The sequence below is a fragment of the Wickerhamomyces ciferrii genome, contig 00068, assembly GCF_000313485.1.
Source record: "Wickerhamomyces ciferrii WGS project CAIF00000000 data, strain NRRL Y-1031 F-60-10, contig 00068, whole genome shotgun sequence".
Taxonomy (NCBI): domain Eukaryota; kingdom Fungi; phylum Ascomycota; class Saccharomycetes; order Phaffomycetales; family Wickerhamomycetaceae; genus Hansenula; species Hansenula ciferrii.
In genome coordinates this window covers 105,816-128,664 of record NW_011887672.1, presented here as the reverse complement: position 1 = coordinate 128,664, position 22,849 = coordinate 105,816, and the positions used below count along the sequence as shown (strand labels likewise).

The window sequence follows — 22,849 nt, the reverse complement described above, 5'->3', positions numbered from 1 at the left end:
AATGGACGTCATTTGAACCAAATTTAAATTTCACTAAGCGAGTACAAGAAACAATAACAAACCCATCACGATGTCCAATGTTATAATATTTACAGCAATAATTGGATTATTACTTCTAGCAGTATTCATTATCCTAAACAATCAAACCAATACCATAGCTAATGTAACAGGATTAACAAAATCAACTAATAAACAACCAACATATATAATTACAGGATTATCAAATTCTGGTAAAACTTTATTATATAATAAGATAGTTGGTAATGATATTAGTTCATCATTGGGGACAGTTACATCACAAGAACCAAATTTTACTACAGAATTAGCATTACCAAGTACAGCACCAACTTCAACAAAATTTAAATTAATTGAATTTCCTGGTCATCAAAAATTACAAAATTTAACAATTAATGAAATTAAAAATTCCTCTAAAGTTCATGGATTAATTTATTTAATTGATTCAAGTATTGACCCAAAGAAAATCAATGAAAATGCTAAATTTCTGTATGATATCTTATCAATAACTGAAAGAAGACCAGGTGGTATAGATATATTAATTGGATGTAATAAATCTGATTTATTTAGTGCAAGACAACCTCTCAAGATTAGAGAATTATTAGAAAAAGAAATTGATTCATTAAGGAAATTAAATGTATCAAATATTTCAAAAATTGATAATAATGATATGGAAGAAGAATTTAATGATTTAGGTCAATCAATTGAAATGGAATTTAAATTTGAAAAATTAGAAGGAAATTTTGATGTTATTAATGGTAGTGTTTTGAAGAATCAAATTGATAAATGGGAATGTTGGATTGATGAAAGAGCTGTTAATTTTTGAAAGATGAAATGATGTGTATATATAGAATGAAGTGAATAATTACAGAAGTTGTAGTAATCATTATATATTATATTCATGGCCTATGGATTAAGCACCAGGTTTATTATTTGGAACAGAAGGGAAAAAACTAGGATTATTTAATTTTGCATTTAATTCTGCAGTTTCTTGAGCTTGTACTTTATTTTTCAATTTTTTATTAAGTCTAATTTTGTATATGGATTCATTTAATTTATAAATTCTTGGAGGTTTTGATAATATATCATTATGATTTGATAATTCAGTATTTAATTCATTAATTTTGGACTCTGGTGAATCTTTATCTTTATCTTTCTTCTTTTCTGCATCTTCTTTTTTAGAACTAAATTTATTTATAAGATTATCCCATGGTTTATATTTTTGTTGTTCATCCCATTTTAATTTTAATTGTTGAATTTCTTTATCTAATGATTGTTTTTTTATTTTGGCCTTATTATATTCTTCATCATATTGAGGTATAGCAAATTGTTGATCTTTTAAATGTGAATCACAAGTATAAAAGAAATCACTTGAACCATCACTTGTTATAAGTACTGTTGTAGTTGGTTTATAACAGAAATTACAAGGTTTACTCTGTTGTTGGGATACTTTCCTTAGATGGTATAAGTTGTTGAAAGGAGGCATAACCGCTGTGATACTATAATCAATGTAATCAATAGACTCTATAATCAATACAATACAACAATCATTAGATCAACTCCGCGGTTAATCTACTATATATACAATCTTTATGCACATTATATAATCAGTACAAACTGTGCTTAGTCATCTCACGCAATTGTTCACCCGGAAGTCGCGCTTAAAATAAATCATTCAGATATAACCGAAAACAAAGTAATCAAATAATCAAATAATCAACATTGGTATACTAGAGAACGTATATACAATACACAATCAATATACAACTATACGTACCATAATATAATAACACAATAACACTATGATGTAATTGTTGTTGTATTAATTATACTAGTAGCAAATTAAATTACACTGGTACTCAGATAGCGCGATTTTTACTATGTGAAAACCAAAATCGCTAACAAAAAAATGACAAAATCAATTTCGGAAATGAAAATTGAAAATTGAAATTTTTAAGATTTTCGAAAATTTAAAAAAATTCGCGAATCCCCCAGGGTTACCCGCCCGCACAGATATCAATTTGTCAAAAATTTGTCAATTTCCAATTTTTAAAATTTGCCCCCTCAGAAAAAAACTAGAAAATCCAAAAATTCAAAACAATTCAAAACGAATTCAGATATTTAAAACACAACCACAACACACACACACATACTATATTAAAAGGGAATCATTAACTGCTAATAGTATCATCTCTTTCCATAACAAAATCTATATTGCTTTATTAAATTCTTTAAAACTTTTTAACTTTTTGTTTTTGGAATTTTAATTGAATTACCCTTTTTGTTGTTGCCCTGTTGTTCCAAAGTGGTTTTTTATTTTTTTTTTGTTATAGAAGAAGAAAATTGAGAATTCAAAATTGGGAGTTTATTATAATTACACGTTAAACAACTTATTGTAATACTTTCAATTCATAACACTAATAACTTCCATTCATACTTATAGATCTTGGAAGTATATTCAATTCAATTACAACAAACAAACAACCAAATCAATATATCTCACATTAATATGGCTGAAGAACCAGAAGCTGATCTTGATTCCATTGTGGATAGATTATTAGAAGTTAGAGGTTCAAGACCTGGTCAACAAGTACAATTAGAAGAATTTGAAATTAGATACTTGTGTAAAAAAGCTAGAGAAATTTTCATTCAACAACCAATTTTATTAGAATTAGAAGCTCCAATTAAAATTTGTGGTGATATACATGGTCAATATTATGATTTATTAAGATTATTTGAATATGGTGGTTTCCCTCCAGAATCAAATTATTTATTCCTTGGTGATTATGTGGATAGAGGTAAACAATCTTTAGAAACTATATGTTTATTATTAGCTTATAAAATTAAATATCCAGAAAATTTCTTTATTTTAAGAGGTAATCATGAATGTGCTTCAATTAATAGAATTTATGGATTTTATGATGAATGTAAAAGACGTTATAATATTAAACTTTGGAAAACTTTTACTGATTGTTTTAATTGTTTACCAATTGCTGCTATAATTGATGAAAAAATCTTTACAATGCATGGTGGATTATCACCTGATTTAAATTCAATGGAACAAATAAGAAGAGTTATGAGACCAACTGATATACCTGATGTTGGTTTATTATGTGATTTATTATGGTCTGATCCTGATAAAGATATTACTGGTTGGAGTGAAAATGATCGTGGTGTAAGTTTTACATTTGGTCCTGATGTTGTTTCAAGATTTTTACAAAAACATGATATGGATTTAATTTGTAGAGCTCATCAAGTTGTTGAAGATGGTTATGAATTTTTTTCTAAAAGACAATTAGTTACATTATTTTCTGCTCCAAATTATTGTGGTGAATTTGATAATGCAGGTGCAATGATGAGTGTTGATGAAAGTTTATTATGTTCATTTCAAATTTTAAAACCTGCTGAAAAAAAACCAAAATCTTCTGATTATACTTCAATGGGACAAAATAGATCAATGACTCCTCCAAAAAAGAAGAAAAATTCTGGTAAATAAAATTTATAAAAGATTTAAAGAAGATTAAAATATGTTTTATGATGTTAACGATATAATTTTTTACAAATAAACAACAACAATAAATTTTGCTTTTTTTCCCCCTCAAAACCAAAAGAACTCTTTTACTTTTTTTTTGTCATGAATTTTACTTTTTCAACTCATCATCATCATTATAAAACCAATAATCAATTCCATCATCATATCCATCATATCCATCATTTTTTAAAGAAAACATTTCCAACAAAACAAAAAACAACATTTTTATCAATTTTTCATAAAATTCAATTCTAATTGTGTTTTTAATTAATCATCAAGCTTATTATTCATTCTAATTTTTTGGTTTATTTATCTCATTTGTCATTTGTTATCATTCCTTTTGAAGTTTTTGCATTTTTTTAAAAATATAATAAACAACAAATTTCCAAAGAAAACAAAAAAAACCAAAAGAAAGATGATTTTATTTTATTCCAATTAGATTTGCTTTATGTGTTTCAATTTCTTCATTTTATGAATCTTTACCAAAATGTGTTTTTTTTTTCAACTTCCCCCATTTGTTTTCTATCACTCATCCATCATACCAAATTTCCCAAAACATACCAAAAAAACTTGTATATTATTATATTATCAATTATTATATGAAGACCAATCAATAGTTTCAATCAAATTTTTTGTTACACATTTTTTTACCATTTCCCATTTATTACTATTTTCATTTTTGCTATTATTTTTTTTTATTTTCAACAACTTGTTTTATAACAAGATTAGCTACCTCGACAAAAGAACCTGAAAATCTTATATAAAACCTAGACTTTCGAATCTTCTACAAATGAACATATATAGACTAGGCATACTAATCATACTAACCTTTTTAAAACCTTGCAAGTTTTAGTGACATGTGATTCTATGTGTTTTTGAACTTTATTTTCATAATCTGGGGTTTATATTTTTATATGTTTAGTTATGTATGTTTAAGAAATTCGCGAGGATTTATACGAAGATGAAGATTTATTTAGATCTTTAAAAGATCATTTTATATTGAGGTTTTTTAGGTTAAAGGTTTTGTCATTTTTTTTATATTATTATTGTATAGCTTTTGAAATTTTTATATTATATTATATTTGTCTAAAATTATGGATTGTAGAGTTGACTATATAGTTGATTTAATTTTCGTACATGATAATGGTAAATTACTTAGGATTTATATAATGAGCATCTTCTTAAGGGTTATAATGATCATAATAATGATCTTGAACTAATCAGTTATCATAATAATTGGATGCACATGTTATTTATGATATATGATCATTGAGATAATTTCTATTATCATAAAATGTTCATATTTGAATTATCATATTCATTTTGAGGAATAAAGATTTCATTAATTCAATGTTTTCAAATGGGATGAATAATCTATGAGAATTGTTTGTTCCATATTTTGAGATTGTTACTCTATTGTTAGTGATGTAAAGTTTCATATTGGGAATATGTTTGATCTTTAAAGTTCTGCATTTTGGATGATTTTGAGCCATCTAATTTAATTAAACATTTCATATTGGATTATTGATCTAGGTTTTGTGAATCTCCTTAATGAATTGTTGATCAATGAATACTTTTGAAGCCTCATAACTCCATGTTCATTCCAGACTCAACATATCAAATTGTTGATTGAATAATTTCACTTTATAAAATTGTGCTTTATTCTTCATGAATCATTTAAAAGTTTGACACATATTGATAACTTTTGTATATATAGAGCTGAACAATCCAGACACCAACCGCCTATTAGTGTTTTTGTGACTGCTTTCCAGTTTTGAACTTCTAAATTTTCGCAAATTTCTTAACGTTCAAAAAGAAAACTTTGCAAAATTCGCGATTTTTACTGTGATTTTTTTGTCAAACCAAACATAATTTTCGCAATTTTTCAATACAAATGAAATTTTTGCACTTACCACATTCGGTAATTGGGGTAGAAAAAACCGTACACCATCTCTTTTTTCTTCTGTTCGCGCAATTTTTTTACACTGTGTTGATGGCGAAAAGTGAAAAAAAAAAGTGATACTGGTAGATTTGAAAATTTGAGTCTTGTTTTTGGCAAGTTTGTGAATACTTTTTTGAAAGGGTTATCAGAATAAGTCAACATGGTACGTCTTAAATGAAGGATAAACTATTGAAGTTAAGATTGAAGAGTTATATGAATGAAAGAGTCTCAGTGTGATATCATTATATGTGTGAAGTTTTGAATATTTTGAATGTTGTAAAGGGGGATTAATGTTACATTTAAATTGGAAAATTATAATTAAGTAAAAAAAGAAGAAGATACAAAGTGGCAAATATCATAGCAAACAAAGAGATCATTGTTGGGATCGTAGTATGTAGTAAACCCAATGAGAGTTTTAATCAATACAGTTAAATGAATCAAGAAACACAATGTCGTTTATCAAAAGTTAAAAGATCAGTATATGAAAAGTTTTCAATATAATATTTTAAGAAATCAACAAGTTCAAGAACAAGTATCATAATATCACTAGGGTCATATATTATCTTTGAAAGTTAGAGATAGGGTCATGTTCGTTATTTTTGCAAAAATCACATTATGTTGAATCGCCACTTTCCACTTTATTTCATTTCATTATAACTTTAAATCACAACTTCAAATAGAGCTATTACATTCCATTAGAAACATTATACTAACAAATTTACAGGTTTTAGTTCAAGATTTATTACATCCATCTGCTGCTTCAGAAGCCAGAAAACATAAATTAAAACAATTGGTTCAATCACCAAGATCATACTTCATGGATGTTAAATGTCCAGGTTGTTTAAACATCACCACTGTTTTCTCACATGCTCAAACCGCTGTTACCTGTGATTCATGTACTACTGTCTTATCTCAACCAACTGGTGGTAAAGCTAGATTGACTGAAGGTTCTTCATTCAGAAGAAAATAAACTGATCAACAATCAAAATAAAATAAAAAAAAATATATTTCCAAACAAAAAAAAACACAATTTAAGTTAATTCTTTTATTCAATTGGTTATTTTCTTATAGGTTGCTAATTGATGGTTAATGGTTGAAAGTTTTATTGAGGGTATATGTATATATAAAAATCATGGTATTTCTCAATTAGAATGCATTAATGTTAAAATGTTTTCAGACATGTAGATGTAACTTTTTGTAAAGAATTCAATGATAGTATCAAATCTAAGATATTTCTACTTTTATATACTAAAAATCTCATATCTTTGTCTTGATGAGATGAGTATTATATTTTATTTGTATGTGTTTACGTAATTTCTGACAAAGCCACCGCCTAAAAAGTTGCTCGACGCGAAAAAAAATAACAAAAAGGACACAAATCAGATCAATAAATCAACAACAACAAGGAAAAGTTCAAGTTGACAAAAGATTTTGGAAATCAATTAATAACCCCAATTGTATCTTAAATTGAGAATTGTTGATACTATATTTTTTGGTCTCTTGGAAATATAAATACAAAACACATACAAAGAAGATCAAGAATCATGCGTCAATCAATACTATTCACATTATTTACTTTATTATCAATTGTGACGGCTCATAATGTTTTATTACCATCAAATGGTAAAAGATGTTTCTTTGAAGAATTGAAAAAAAATGATGAATTAGCTTTAAGTTTCCAATATGGTAATAGAGATTCAAGAGCTACTGATCAATTAACTGGTGATTTTTGGATTACTTCTCCTTCAGGTCGTATTTTAAAACAAGAAGTTGGTGTATCTCATGGTGATGTTCAAATTAAAGCTTCTGATAGTGGTAAATATGGTTATTGTTTCTCTAATGAATACTCATCAATTGATACTAAAGATGTTAGTTTTAATATTCATGGTGTTGTTTACATAGATGTTAATGATCCAGAATCAAATTCTTTAGATGCTGCAGTTAGAAGATTAAGTGTTTTAGCATCTGAAGTTAAAAATGAACAAGGTTATATTGTTGTTCGTGAAAGAACTCATAGAAATACTGCAGAATCAACTAATGATAGAGTTAAATATTGGTCAATTTTCCAATTAATTGTTGTTGCTGCAAATGCAGTTTTCCAAATTTATTATTTAAAAAGATTTTTTGAAGTTAAAAGTGTTGTTTAAACTTGAAACTTTAAAGAGTTATGTAAATTATAGTTGAAATTTAGCAAAGTCTAAAGAAACAAAAAACAAATGAATAAAAAATTTAAAAAAAAACTATTAAACAATTAGCATTGTATACTTATTACAGGAGGTTTAAAATGGATTTAATAAAGATGTAGCTGGTATTAATTTGCGTATAAAAGTAAGCAAGAAGAAAGCTTATGGTATTCCAGGTATATATATGATAAATAAGTAACAATTATCTCTTTTATTGGCCTATAAAATGTTGATGTTTATGAAAAATCGGTATATTTCCGCCATTTTTATATGTGTCAATAATAAAACTTCGCGAATCGATCTTGTTTTCAATATTTTGGATAAAGCAATTTTGCCATATAAATTTTTGTAATCTATAGATTAGAGAATAAGCATATATCTAAGTGGGGAGTTTCTTGATAGTTGTTTCATTCAAAAGGATATTATCTACTGGTTAGATCATATTATTTTGGGTTATTCATTTGGTTTTATTCAGGGAAAAAAAAGTTTTCAGAAGATCATAGATTGATTTTAGAAACCATAATGAAGTTCTACATTGATGATTTACCGGTTCTTTTCCCATATCCAAGGATTTATCCTGAACAATATGCTTATATGTCAGATATAAAAAAGACTTTAGATGTTGGTGGGAATAGTATATTAGAAATGCCTTCAGGAACAGGTAAAACTGTTTCATTATTATCATTAACAATAGCTTATCAAATGCATTATCCAGAACATAGAAAGATTGTTTATTGTTCACGTACAATGTCAGAAATTGAAAAAGCTTTGATTGAATTGCATAATCTTATGACTTATAGAGCAAAAGAATTGGGTTATGTTGAAGATTTTAGAGGTTTAGGTTTAACTTCAAGAAAAAATCTATGTTTACATCCAACTGTTAGTAAAGAGAAAAAAGGTTCAATTGTTGATGAAAAATGTCGAAGAATGACTTCAGGTTTAGCTAAAAGAAAAATTGAATCTGGTGAAACTGAAAATGTTGATTTATGTGAATTTCATGAAAATTTATATGAATTAGAACCTGATAATTTAGTACCACCAGGTGTTTATTCATTTGATTCATTAACAAATTATTGTAAAGATCAAAAAACTTGTCCATATTTCACAGTTCGTCGTATGATTCCATTTTGTAATATAATTATTTATTCATATCATTATTTATTAGATCCAAAAATTTCTGAAAGAGTTTCAAAAGAATTATCAAAAGATTCAATAATTATTTTTGATGAAGCACATAATATTGATAATGTTTGTATAGAATCTTTATCATTGGATTTAAATAATGATGTTTTGAAAAAAGCTTCAAAAGGTGCAAATAGTTTATCTAAAAGAATTGAAGAAGTTAAAAAAACTGATTCTAAAAAATTACAAGATGAATATGAAAAATTAGTATCTGGTTTAAGTGCTGCTGATATTATAAATAATGAACAACAAATGATGGAAACTCCAGTATTATCAGAAGATTTATTAAAAGAAGCTATACCTGGTAATATAAGAAGAGCTGAACATTTTGTTTCATTCCTAAAAAGATTTATAGAATATTTGAAAACAAGAATGAAAGTTTTACATGTTATTTCAGAAACTCCAACTTCTTTCTTACAACATGTTAAACAGCTGACATTTATTGAAAGAAAACCACTTAGATTTTGTTCAGAAAGATTATCTTTATTGGTACGAACGCTAGAAATTACAGATGTTGAAGATTATAATGCATTGAAAGATGTTGCAACTTTTGCTACTTTAGTTTCCACGTATGAACAAGGTTTTGCTTTGATTTTGGAACCTTATGAAACTGAAAATGCAACAGTTCCAAATCCAATATTAAGATTCACATGTCTAGATGCTTCAATTGCTATAAAACCAATTTTTGAAAGATTTTCTTCAGTTATTATTACATCAGGTACTATCTCTCCATTAGATATGTATCCAAGAATGTTAAATTTCGAGACAGTTATTCAAGAATCTTATTCAATGACTTTAGCTAAAAGATCTTTCTTACCATTAGTTGTTACAAAAGGTTCGGATCAAGTTGCTATATCTTCAAGATTTGAAATCAGAAATGATCCAAGCATTGTTAGAAATTATGGTTCTTTATTAATTGAATTCTCTAAAATTACTCCAGATGGTATGGTTGTTTTCTTTCCATCATATCTTTATATGGAATCTATTATTTCAATGTGGCAAACAATGGGTATTTTGGATGAAGTTTGGAAATACAAATTAATTCTTGTTGAAACACCAGATGCTCAAGAAACTGCATTGGCTCTAGAAACATATAGAACAGCATGTTCAAATGGTAGAGGTGCTATTTTACTATCCGTTGCTCGTGGTAAAGTCTCAGAAGGTATTGATTTTGATCATCATTATGGTCGTACTGTTTTAATGATTGGTATTCCTTTCCAATATACTGAATCAAGAATTTTAAAAGCAAGATTAGAATTTTTAAGAGATCATTATCAAATTAGAGAAAATGATTTCTTATCTTTCGATGCTATGAGACATGCTGCTCAATGTTTAGGTAGAGTTTTAAGAGGTAAAGATGATTATGGTGTTATGATTCTAGCTGATCGTCGTTTTGGTAGAAAGAGAAATCAATTACCTAAATGGATCCAACAAGCTTTATTGGATGCTGATACTAATTTATCAACTGATATGGCTGTTGCAAATGCAAAACAATTTTTAAGAACAATGGCTCAACCTACAAATCCTAAAGATCAAGAAGGTGTTTCTGTTTGGGATTTGGAACAATTACAAAATTTCCAAAAACAACAAGTTACTGATTTAGGTGAAGATGATGAGATGGAAATTGATGATGGTGATCAACCTGCTCTTACACGTGAAGAAGAGGAGGAATTAGCAAATCTATAGAAGGATAAGTAGTGTTTTAATTTAGGTTGTATATAGGACGGAGTTACATATATTCTTCAATAATTATTAATTTTAATTTATTTTATTATACTATAATACACTTGTAAATTACGTTATATTTATATCATTCATTCGTCTTCCTCTTCCTCCTCGCTATCTTCTTCACCTTGTTCAACGTCAACTTCGAAAGAAACTTCTTTATCAGCATCAACATAAGAATCACACATACACCATATTGATAAGTTATGATGACCAGCTTTAGGAATGGTGAAATCTAAATTAACTTGTTGTTCTTCTTTGGAAATTGACAACTTTTTAATAGCATAAAGTTGTCTTGTTTGTGAATCACCTAAAACAACCCACCAACTTTCGCTTTTTTCAAATGGATAAAATGGAGCAGAAACTGTCAAATCTTCAGGTTCTTCATCTCTAGTAACATTAACTTGGATTCTTTTTGAAGCATTTGAATAAATTGGTTCATTTTTATTCAATGCGTATGTAATTTCAATATTTGGATACTTGTTAACAAATTCTGCAACCTTGTTTAATGGACGATCACTCAATCTTAGAATATCATCTCTTTCTTCATCCTCGATTGACATGATATCGAAAACACTTTCAACTTTGTATTTTTGGGCTCTTTCAATTATATCATTATCAACATATGGAATCTGTTTCAATGGACTATCTGTATCCCATACTGCTTGAACAACCATTTGACTCAAATCCATAGCATACATTGCATTCAAATATCCTTCACTTGATAAAATATCAACAGCAGTGTAAAGCAAAGTTAAAACCTTCTCCAAAACAAACTTTTGATCTGAAGCTAAATCAGGTGGTAAACTTAATCTTGAAAAATGAGCTTGTAAAAGAACAAAAGCTTTTAGGTATGGTGATTCAAAGTTTGATTCTGATGATGATTTGATTGGAACTCTGTTGTAAATCTTGTTCAAAATAGCTGATTCATGTTGACGAATTGGCAATGCATCAAACTCTGATGCAGATGTTATGATTTCTAAAATTGATTTCAATTTTGATTTTCTGGTTAAAGATAAAATAAATGTTTGCATAGTGATAAATGAAACATTGTAATAAGAAGCAACCAAAGCACCATCTAATGGTGAAATCTCTTCTGATTCATCTTCTTCCTCCTCTTCTTCGTCGTCATTATCTTCAAGCTCGATTAATTTAGCACCAGCAAGTTCATTTAAACTTGATTCAACCAATTCTGTTAAATAAGATGATAATCCAACATGAGAAATATCCTTGACACCATAGAAACTTGGATTTGCTTGTAGTCTTCTGTAGAAATACGAAAATGTTAGCCAATCTATGCAGTCTTGTCTTGATTTGATCAGACCTGTACTTATTTCATTCAAGAACTGATCATGAATAAAAACATTTAAGAAACTTTCAACTGGTAAGGATTCATTTAAAAACTTCTTATAATAATCTCTTTTTGTACTATTAGTTAAAATCAAAACTTTATCAGTTTGGTTTGGAGCTCCTTGTGAACAACCAATCATTTCTAATACTTCATTAATTGGATAGTCAATATAACGATGTTCTTTACCTTCATAAAATTGAGTACTCAAAACAATAACCAAGTCACCTGATGGAGCAAAAGAAGCTGTATCCCTTGTGGCAAATAATACTGATAATACATCATTCTGGAAAAGATACTCAACGACTTTTCTATCGGTTTTATTCATGTTCTTGTAAAAGAAACCAATACCATTAGATAACAATGTTGCTAAAGTTTCATCTGTGACTTTTGATATCAATTTTTCAGCATTTTCAAGTTCTGCTTGCAAGAAAGATATACCATCAACATCAGCTAATCTTAAAAACTCGAGACCAATCTCAACACATTGTTTTCTTGAAGGAACAAATACAACAGAAGCCGCACCTTTGAAGCTTTTGATTGCAAGATATGTAGGTTTTATCATAGCCAATATTAATGATGGGTTATGATTGATATTATAAGATTGTAAATGGATTTCCAAAGGTCTAATACGTTCTTTTGAGGAAAAATTGAAAATTTTGCTTTTATCAGCACCGATCCATTCACCAAAATCACGACCATTGGCTAGAGATGTACTTAATGCGACAATTCTCAACTCTGACTCAAGTTGACTTGACATAAATCTAACCCTTGAAATAATATTTTCATAAATTGAACCTTCTGCACCATTACCAACATTTTGTGAATCATCTGCAATGAAGAGTTCAATGGATTGAATATTTCTTCTTTGTTTCCAACGACGTGAGACAACGTCAAACTGTTGAGGAGTAGCGATAATAACATGACTTTCTGCTAAGGTCTTCAAATTTGCAGAAAGATCATTTGACAATTTATTGATAACTTTACCATCGCCAATATCACCAAATCTTTCTTTCCAATCCTGTACCAATAAATCAATCTTCTCTTGAGAAGGACAAATGTATACTGCACGGCCTTTGTTTTGTCTCCAATGGTGTAACAAGGCAAGTTCTGCTAAAACTGTCTTTCCTGATCCTTTAACAGCGCCTACAAAAGCATTTTCATTTGACTGGTACAACGCACTGAAAACTTGAGACTGGAACTTGTTGAAATGAGTAAAATCAAAAGCTTCAATGAAATCTGGAATCTTTAAATCTGTCACTGGGATTGGATGTAAATCAAGCAATGGTGTTGGTGCTGGAAATTTCTTTGGTAATTTCAATGAGTTCAAAACAACTGGGATTCTATATTCACAGTGTAACCATTTTTCTGAAATCAGAGTAACAAAGTAATTCGGTGGTATTGGAACATCAATTGGGACAGTGAAATCAACTAAATGCTCTTGGTTGATGTACTTTCTGCGAACTAAAAATGAGTCAAAATGAAGTATCTTTTCACCATTTGTGTCTTCAACTAATAAGATAAAGGACTCGGAATTATTGTGGTATTGTGGATCCCATGACCATTCTGGTAAAACATCTAATTCAAATCTCAACAAACTTGGTGTCAATGTTTGTACAGAACATCTCATCGTAACTTTAGGGAACTTTTTGATCAAATCAAAAGCTTTTTTGGCAGATGTATCGTCACGAATGGCTTGTGCAACTTCACTTGGATCACTTAAATTAAAGTATTCAGACCAAGGCAAATTTGAACTTTCTGTATTTTTGATGACTTTTGGAGGACAATCAGGGAACTGTCTAAATGGAGAGTTTGATAACCAAATTCGTTGTTCAACCATCTTACATAAATCCAATAAATATTTTGCAAGACCAGCCCATCCCTTCTTCAGTACAATTTCATAAATAGCTCTTAATAACCTACCAGCTGATTGAGTGATATAGATCATATCAGCGTTCAGCGCAAACCCATCTAATGATAATCTTGAGATGTATGATTGCAATAATACGTTAGCTTTTGCCCTAGGATCATTAACATCTTCTTTAATTGGTATTGGTGCACGCTCAATCAGCTTGTTAATTTCAGCCTTTTCTTCTTGTCTAACTGGAATGAGTTTGAATTCTGATGATGATGAAAAAATTCTGAATACATCAATGACAGAAGAATATGATCTTAGTTGTCTATTATAATATGACATAGATTCATAACTGATATAATAATGTGATGAGATTCTACCCAATTCAGTAGACTGTATGGATCCATCTGCTGTGTTATAGATTACCAAATTATTTTGGTGCAAAATTGTTAAAGCAGAATGTACTAAGTCTGCTCTTTTCCATTCCAAGTAATGGTCATCTTTATACTCTGGTCCAACTCTATAGATATCAGGAGACTTGAGCATTCTCACGTAAAGATAAGTATACCCCAACCAATCAATACCTTCTTGTAAAGTCTTCACAGTACCTAGTGTTATTTCAGCATTCAAATTATCAGCTAATTTACCCATTAATTGAGACTCTATAGGTAACTGTTGATTTAAAACAGCTAAATAATATTGGATTTCAGATTGTGACGTTATGATAATACCTTCACCGCTTGCATCATATCTAGGTCTACCAGCTCTCCCTAACATTTGTAAAATATCTTGGGGAGAAAGTTGAGTCCAGTCACCTTTATCCGGTGCGTAAACTTCTGTACCTTTTATAATAACAGTATGTGCAGGTAAATTCACACCCCAAGCCAAAGTGGCAGTTGAGACTAAAATTTGAGCATAACCTTCAGCAAATAGATCTTCTGCTGCTGAACGATCATCCCTAGCCAAACCAGCATGGTGAATTGCAAACCCAGTTGGTAACAATTCTGCAAGGCCTGTGTCTTTCACCTTTTCAGATTCTTGTCTCAAAATTTCTATACTTGCAGAATCTGACTTCATAAATAAATTTAATTTATCTTCTTCCAGCAACTTGTCTCTCAACCATTTTGCAGTTCTAAATGTATCTTTTCTTGAATGAACAAAAATAATAACCTGATGCTTACCAGCAGCTTCCAAAATCTTATCATAACATGCTTCATTCATTGAAATGGTTTTCTTGAAAGAGTTCTTTTCTGTGATACCAATAAACTGTTGGGCCAATGGGCATGGTCTATATGAAGCATCAAAGTAGAATAAGCCTTCATCTTCATCAACTCTCAAAAATCTTGAAACATCCTCATAATTTGGTAAAGTAGCAGATAAACCAACTAATCTAACATCTCTTCCAGAGTATTCTACATTTCTTAAAGTTCTTGCAGTAATACTTTCTAAAACTGGACCTCTCTCATCATGCAATAAATGGATTTCATCAATAATCAGTAAAGATACTAAATTTGTATAGCTTGTATCTGAATTCTTTCTTGTAATAACATCCCATTTTTCTGGAGTTGTAACCAACATTTGAGTTTCAGAAATTTGTTGTTTTGTTAAGTTAGAGTCACCAGTTAATTCTTCAACTTTAATTCCAAATACTTCTAATCTTCTAGAAAATTCACGTACCTGTTCCTGTACCAAAGCTTTTAAAGGGGCAATATAAATAATTTTGAAATTATTCAAATCAAATGTACCATCTTCTCTTCTGTAATTACTCAAAGTACGTAAAATTGTAAGCATTGCAACATTGGTTTTACCTGCACCTGTAGGTGCACAAAGTAAAATGTTTGAATCCTTGTTGAATGCAGTTGGATAAACTTTGGATTGAATTCTGTTTAAAGTTGAAGTTTCTGCACTTGGGAACGCTTCTCTTGCCCATTCAGGTAATGTCGAAATTGGTACCAATTCAGCTTCATCAGATGGTTTTGGTGGAGCTGGTATATGAATCTCTTCATAGTTCTTCTTGGTTCTTTTGAAAGAGTCTTTAGGTAAATTGACTTTAGTGGTTGTCATTAAATGTGAACCTTGGTCGAATGCTAAGTCATCCAAATTAACAATTTTTGGTTTCCTTGTTATTGAAACATCTGCAGTGTTGACTGAATCAGTTTTTCTTCTTTTGGAAATTGGTAGACTTTCATCAGAATCATCTAAGTCTTCTAAAAGATGTTTTGATTCACTTGATTCAAGGGCTGTCAAGATGGATTGACGTTCTTCGGGGTTGGCTTTAGCAAGCTTTATTCCCCATAATATAGCCTCTCTGTTCGTTATTAGCAATTGCACAAGCTCAACTTTTTCTGAATCAACTATCTGTAAAAGGCGTTGTTCAAATTCTTTTCCAGCTAATGATGATTCAATGAGTTCAAGTAATCCTGATGATAATGATTGTACAGCAGAAGCATCCAGATCAGTATGATGGCTAGAAACCAGTCTTTGAAGGTAAAATGCATCAATATCTTTAATTGATAGAGCTTTATGTGCTTCTGTGCCTTTCTGGTTGAATCGTATCACCTCTTCACCTTCTTGGCTTTGATCTTTTTCCTCTTCATCGTTATCTTGTACGAAATCGTCTAGTGCAGGACCTGCGAAATCATCGTCACTTTCGTCTTCACTATCTTGTTCTCCTCCTTCTTCCTCTTCGTCAAAATCCACAGCAACACCTGCTTCTTCTCCTTGAGCTTGAGCTTCTTCTTCATAATCAGTGATTCCGTTTGAGATCTTGATGGCATTAGAAAATGGAAGATCTTCAATTTTGAAGTCCAATATTTCTTCAATAAGCTTCTTCTTCTGTAGCTCTGTAAATGATTCATCTTTAAGGGCCTCTAGAACTAAATCTGTTGCACTTATAGCAGTACTATGTTGAATATCGTTACCAAATTGATCGGAAACCCAAGATACTAAACTTTCATACGCTTCGTTTGTTTCTTGTGATTTGGGGTAGTACTTTAATCTTTCAACATTACCAGAATCCAGCAAGGATGAATTATTCAAACGAGTTGTCTTTAAATTTGCTTGACGTTTCTTTACCTCTTTGTTCTTCACTTGGTCAGTTATTGTTTTAGCTATATCATTCTCTTCCTTAGCTTCAGGTTCAACAGATCTAGTCCCTAAATCTTTCAAAGAGACTTTACCAGCAAGAGAAGTTGGAGCTGAAAGAGCAGCATCTTTCAGTGGATCAGCTCTATTGGATAAAAGTTTCCTGTCCTGCCTTAGGACTTTATTTGACATCTCTTCATATTTGTATTTGCTATTGTCAGACATCTTGTAAGGCTGTTTTCTCAAATTGAAATCAAAACCCGTGAGTAATATCACAATTAAATACAAAGAGTAGTTGTATCAATCCTTCCGTGTAAATATAGCCAACAATATCTATGAACAACACGCAATATGAACTTTCGCCTTTAAATTGTTCTTCTGCTTTGTTTATTATGCATTTTTTTTTACCAGTGAAAATTCGCGATTATCTTCTGTCATTTTTCTGTGTGTCGATTATGTTTATGTCGCGATTTTGTTTACTATGGATAATTTTTTTGGTGATGATGCTAACGTTTTAGTGAAGATATTGTTCAAAATCTGATAGTCATTTGGTACACAAGCTGGTATTTGATTAATAATTTGGTGCTCTAGTCCAATTGTTTATGATACGTTTTCTGAATTGTATGAAAAGAGCAGCACCAATATCCCAGTTCATTACCGTAAAATATAGACGAACAATGGCATCTATACCAAAATTTGATCTCGTAAATCCAAAAATTCAATTGAATGAAACAGAGACTAAGATTTCAGAGCTGTTGAAGGATTTTACATCAAAATATAATTCCAAAACTGGAGGTGAAGATTTGGAGCTTAGAATCACTGGTGGATGGGTCAGAGATAAATTATTAGGTGATGAAAGTAATGATTTAGATATTGCCATCAACAAATTATCTGGTGAAGAATTTGCTGAGGCCCTGAAACAATTCTTAGTTGATAACTTTGATACTTATCAATTATCACCAACAAACATTCACAAGATTGAAAAAAATCCAGAAAAATCAAAACATTTAGAAACTGCCACTACAAAATTATATGGGTTGGACGTTGATTTCGTCAACTTAAGAAGTGAGGAATACACAGAAGAAAGTCGAATTCCAATTATCAAATATGGTACCCCACAAGAAGATGCTTTGAGAAGAGATGCGACATTGAATGCTCTCTTTTATAACATACAAAAAGATGAAGTTGAAGATTTAACCACAAAAGGTTTGCAGGATTTGGAAAAGGGTTTATTGAGAACTCCATTAGAACCTTTAAAAACATTCTTAGATGATCCTTTAAGAGTCTTGAGACTTATCAGATTTGCAAGTCGATTCCATTTCACTATTGAAAAGGACACATATGAATCTATGAAACAATTGTCGATAAAAGAAGCATTGATCCATAAAATTAGTCGTGAGAGAATTGGTGTTGAAGTTGAAAAAACATTAAGCAGTAAAGATCCTATTTATGGTCTTGAACTATTAACTGATGCCCAATTATTAGATACAATTTTCAATTTTGGTCCGTTACAAGATAAAGTGTTGGAGTTCAATGATGAAAATTTAGTAAATGAAAAATTTGCTGCTATTCAAGAATCAGCATCACATTCATTAAATACAATCAAAGAATTCAACCAAGAGTCCAAAATATCATCTGTTTTGGAGAATATTTCTAGTGATAAAGATCTTCAAAAACTGTTTTGGTTATCAGTTGTCTTACGAAAATGGGGTGACGAAAAAGTTTTTTATAACGCTAAAAAACAAGCTTTTGCATCTGAGTTAATCGTCAAAGAGGGTGTCAAATTATCCAAAGCAGATGCTGATATTGTAACAAAACTTGTTAGCACCACAAATGAATATCAAGATATTGTTTCTAAATTACCAGCATTCAAAAGATCAGAAGTTGGGTTATTATTAAAACAATTTGGTCCATATTTAAACTTATCTATTGCTTTCAACTTTTTCAATTCAGTTATTGAAAATGGTGATATCAAATCTACAATCGCTCAATACGAATTATTCCATGAATTGATCCATAAAGAAAATCTACAAGATTCATATTCAATCAAACCAATTGTTGATGGTAAGACTTTAACCAAAAAATTAAATAAAAAACCAGGTCCATGGATGGGTAAAGTAAACGAACAAATCCTTGTTTGGCAATTAGATAACCCAACAAAGACACAAGATGATTGTGTAGAATATGTGAGATCAATTCTCGAATCCCAATAATTAACTTATATTAATGTGCTACATGACTATTAATAAAATGCCTTTTTTTTTATTTATTTGATGATTTTATAACCTGTAATTAACTATCTATCTAAAATAATTGTTAATGAAATTTTGGTGATACTTTGATCACCCTATGCAAAAAAATCCGTGAAACTTAACCAATTAACAAATGTAAACTATGTATAACTAAAAAAAAAATGATATTTAACCTGTTCCATGATCAAGAAATATATGTGATCAATAGAATGAATAAAATGACGTTAATGAAGTGATAAAAAACTTGAAAATTTAAAAACTTAAAAATGCTGGTCTTCATAATTTATAAATGCATTAAAGTCAAAGAAAGATTGACCGTTATCTTCATATCCAGTGAGTGTATCAGCACCAAGTGTATGATCATTACTAGTCATGGTTTTAAATGTTTCATCAAAATGACTAGTATTTCCTTGGTGATGTTGCTCAATCTCATTATCTGGATGCGTATGATCAAGTCCTGCATTACCAAATTCAAATGGGTACATAACATCTGTATTTGTAGTATATGGACTTTCTGGATCATTATCGGAAGAATTAACTTCTAATGGTGGACCTAATTGAGTAACACTTTCTGTAAGAGAAGCGGTCTTTCTATGACTTTTATTGTTTCCTAATGATGGTTGAAGATCATCAAAGAATGAAAAATTGAAATCATTTGGTTGATCATGAGGTGAAGGTAATGGTTGTTGTTGAGTGAAGTGTGGTTGTGGTGGTTGTTGTAACAATGCAGATTGACGAAGCATCATACTTGATCTTGATGGTGAAATTCTTGATTTGTATGATGAGTTCATTGAAGAAATTGATTGGTTTCTAGTCAGCATACGAGGAACAACTGGAGATGATGATGAAACAATTGAATTGTTTGATGATGCTGTATTTGCTCTTTTTCTGAATGATGCTTGTCTTTTGATAACTCTTGAAAATGCTTTTGTAGCATCTGCTTCTGCTTCACCGAATTCGTAATCTGGTTCATCAAAATGATCTTCTTCATCTTCATGATGAGATCCACCATAATCTGAAAATGTATCCAAATGTTGGGCATGTAATGGAGAAATAGTTCTTCTTGGAGGTGATGGTATTGGTGATTGTCTAGCAGAATTTGCTCTTGATAAGCTGTACATGTCCGAAACCGAGGAAGATGTAGATAATGTTCTTGAAATGGTTGGTTTTGATGGAGCTTGAGATGGTTGTAAAACAGCACGACCATTCTCTGAAACAGTCATGACCAAAGAAGCCGAAGAGGTTGATCTTTCAAGGTATCTAGCAGCATTGGCTGTTGTATATGATCTTTTCAATTGTGGTGGTTGAATTGGTGGTGGTGCATATGAGCTTGGGGCCAGACGTGGGATCGGCTGAACAACTTTTTGTCTTTGATGGTTGATTGGTTGTGGTTGAGCTGGTAAGTCTGGTAATTCTGGTGAAGACATTAAAGTAGGTCTTGAGTTTGATCCGGTTGAAGATGTAATTGGTGATGGAATTCTAGGTAAAGCAGTCTCGCTTGCAGTGTTTAGACGAAATAATCTTGATACCCTTCCCTGTTTCTTTTGTGTGGTTGAATCTGTTGATTCTTTTGGAGTTGAAGATCCCTTTTTAGTTGGTGATAAATCAACGAATACAAACTCTTGTTGACCATTCTTGTTTTTTGGCCTTCTTGAGGAAGTCTTCTTTGTATTGAACTCCAGGTTTTCATAATCTTTTTGTTGGGTCTTTATTTCATCTTCAGATCTATGATACTTTTTCAATCTCCAGACTTTTTTGGTTGATGGCTGTTGTTGTTCATGCTCTTGTTCATGCGATTGTTTGGAGCTAGACACTATGATAGGTGATTCTTGTAACCCATTGTTGGTATTATAGTTCAATCTATGATACATTGTTAGTACAAATGGCACTTTTACTTTCAATATCAAGCCATAATAAACTCACCCAGGAACTTTCATGATTTTAAATGTTATTTTGATACGAATTACTGATAATGTTGAACATGCAATGCTAGACAAAGATGAAACTGCTCACAACTCACAGCTACTGATGGGGTAATATATGATGGATGGAATGGTAAATGAAACGAGAATGATGGTGTAAATGGTAATTTGAGGCCTTGTGATCTTGGTTCTGACTGGAATGTTAGTAAATTAGTTCACAGTTTAAAGGACGATGTGTTTTGGTTTTGCTGATCTGGCTTGTAGGCGTAAATTGTAATCGTATAAACTTGTTGTTCGTCACCGTTGAAGCTTTGAAGGTAAATTGGCTAGAGAATAGTATGGAAAAGGTCAATCTAAATCCTGCAATCTATTAATGGATTGAATGTTGATCACTGTAATAGAAGAAATCAAGGTCCTTTGTTCACTTGAATATAGTCCCACAAAAGAATGAAATAATACCCAGAACTCAGTTCTTCTTGATATGTTTGCTTCTAGAAGTTGAACAGGTGGGAAATGATCTCAATATATGAATTCTCTCCTGAATGTTATCTTCGACGCTTATGAGGCACCTTATCCAAAATTAAATACGCTTTTGAATTTAAAACAGTTGAAGTGCTGTTGAAATTCTCCTATGTTGATCATTTGCGCATTTGGGAAAAAAGACATATTCAGACGGGACACGAGCTGAAAAAAGAAGGGCCTAATCTGCAAAACCAAAATACTATGATATAGAACTTACCTATGGGATAATCTTAGCTGGGTTGTAACAAATAGATATTTAGCTGATCAATTGATAAAGAATTGGTTCTTTTCACTTTCAAAATTGGTGGAAATCTGGTGCTTTTTATTTGATCCCTGTTTGAGTATTAATGGACGAATCCGAAAAGTGTAACCACAATGAAAATGTCTCGATTCTTAAAAATAAATCAAATCTCTGGATAAGGGAACAGAAGGAATAGTCGATAGACTGTTATCAACGGTGAATTGAATCTTTGAATACAAGATCTAAGTACAACTCCAATTGAGGATAATCGTCAACTTATATACCAAATTGAAAAATTTTCAACTGTTCTACGTACTATACATACTACCTTATGGTTTCCATATCAATAAGGATCGTACTATTACAAAAGGCATAAAAGTATTCTGTACTATCATCACCAAGGAAATATTTGGCTCAATACTTTTGAACCTTTGGCGTACACACAGAAATTTTTCAGAAGTGAGGAAAGTGAGCGTTGTTGATGGGGTAAAATCTTAGTGCTTTGCATCATGTGTCCTTAATTAAAGCTGAAGTTTGAACATAGTGCCATAGACAGTAAAAGAAACTCCTAGAATTACTACGCTTTTGCAGAGAAGAGTTTCCTTTCCTCGGGAAATCTGATCAGTTAACTATATACAAGTTAACCAATATCATCATGCTAACTTTCATTTTAAAAGAATCTTTTTAGATCTTGTAATGAATACTCATCTTTTAATTATAGAGCGTCTTTTTCTTTTCAACATCACTTTAACACTCCATACGTTAATTTGTCTTTGTCCTTAAATTTTTTGAACCTGTTATATGATTTTTGTCCGAAATGTACAAATGTGCATCAAAAACACTAAAACCGGCCGCTCACTTCTAAAGAAAAGCGATGTAACAGTTGAGAAATAGAGATGCTAGGGCCTTTAACGCCAGTCAAGTTATGAAATAATCAAGATGATCAGCTACTAAGATAGCAACCTTCAGATTTATAACGCTATTTCTTATTATTTAAAACATGAAATCTAGGCACCGATTATTGTTAAAAGAAAATTTTGATAGGT

General features: G+C 30.6%; 9 protein-coding genes across 9 annotated transcripts; 6 read left to right on the top strand and 3 right to left on the bottom strand.

The window, feature by feature from the left end:
* Window positions 1-70: 70 nt before the first annotated feature.
* On the top strand, window positions 71-841 carry SRP102 (Signal recognition particle receptor subunit beta; the record flags this gene model as incomplete). The annotated part of the gene is made up of 1 exon (XM_011276732.1): window positions 71-841. One exon carries the CDS (start codon window positions 71-73, stop codon window positions 839-841), a length of 771 nt encoding a protein of 256 aa, XP_011275034.1.
* An 87-nt stretch (window positions 842-928) lies between these two features.
* VFA1 (Vfa1p) lies at window positions 929-1,501 on the bottom strand (the record flags this gene model as incomplete). Its single annotated transcript, XM_011276731.1, has 1 exon — window positions 929-1,501. The coding sequence occupies one exon, from the start codon at window positions 1,499-1,501 to the stop codon at window positions 929-931; it is 573 nt and encodes a 190-aa protein (XP_011275033.1).
* Window positions 1,502-2,524: 1,023 nt separating this feature from the next.
* Window positions 2,525-3,511, top strand: GLC7 (type 1 serine/threonine-protein phosphatase catalytic subunit GLC7; the record flags this gene model as incomplete). The annotated part of the gene is made up of 1 exon (XM_011276730.1): window positions 2,525-3,511. One exon carries the CDS (start codon window positions 2,525-2,527, stop codon window positions 3,509-3,511), a length of 987 nt encoding a protein of 328 aa, XP_011275032.1.
* A 2,138-nt stretch (window positions 3,512-5,649) lies between these two features.
* BN7_2662 (40S ribosomal protein eS27) lies at window positions 5,650-6,459 on the top strand (the record flags this gene model as incomplete). Its single annotated transcript, XM_011276729.1, has 2 exons — window positions 5,650-5,652; window positions 6,214-6,459. 2 exons carry the CDS (start codon window positions 5,650-5,652, stop codon window positions 6,457-6,459), a joined length of 249 nt encoding a protein of 82 aa, XP_011275031.1.
* A 574-nt stretch (window positions 6,460-7,033) lies between these two features.
* On the top strand, window positions 7,034-7,636 carry EMP24 (Emp24p; the record flags this gene model as incomplete). The annotated part of the gene is made up of 1 exon (XM_011276728.1): window positions 7,034-7,636. The coding sequence occupies one exon, from the start codon at window positions 7,034-7,036 to the stop codon at window positions 7,634-7,636; it is 603 nt and encodes a 200-aa protein (XP_011275030.1).
* A 558-nt stretch (window positions 7,637-8,194) lies between these two features.
* On the top strand, window positions 8,195-10,540 carry RAD3 (TFIIH/NER complex ATP-dependent 5'-3' DNA helicase subunit RAD3; the record flags this gene model as incomplete). Its single annotated transcript, XM_011276727.1, has 1 exon — window positions 8,195-10,540. One exon carries the CDS (start codon window positions 8,195-8,197, stop codon window positions 10,538-10,540), a length of 2,346 nt encoding a protein of 781 aa, XP_011275029.1.
* A 128-nt stretch (window positions 10,541-10,668) lies between these two features.
* Window positions 10,669-17,091, bottom strand: BRR2 (ATP-dependent RNA helicase BRR2; the record flags this gene model as incomplete). The annotated part of the gene is made up of 1 exon (XM_011276726.1): window positions 10,669-17,091. The coding sequence occupies one exon, from the start codon at window positions 17,089-17,091 to the stop codon at window positions 10,669-10,671; it is 6,423 nt and encodes a 2,140-aa protein (XP_011275028.1).
* Window positions 17,092-17,543: 452 nt separating this feature from the next.
* On the top strand, window positions 17,544-19,079 carry CCA1 (tRNA adenylyltransferase; the record flags this gene model as incomplete). The annotated part of the gene is made up of 1 exon (XM_011276725.1): window positions 17,544-19,079. The coding sequence occupies one exon, from the start codon at window positions 17,544-17,546 to the stop codon at window positions 19,077-19,079; it is 1,536 nt and encodes a 511-aa protein (XP_011275027.1).
* Window positions 19,080-19,378: 299 nt separating this feature from the next.
* Window positions 19,379-20,989, bottom strand: BN7_2657 (Polycystic kidney disease protein 1-like 3; the record flags this gene model as incomplete). The annotated part of the gene is made up of 1 exon (XM_011276724.1): window positions 19,379-20,989. The coding sequence occupies one exon, from the start codon at window positions 20,987-20,989 to the stop codon at window positions 19,379-19,381; it is 1,611 nt and encodes a 536-aa protein (XP_011275026.1).
* Between the last annotated feature and the right edge of the window lie 1,860 nt (window positions 20,990-22,849).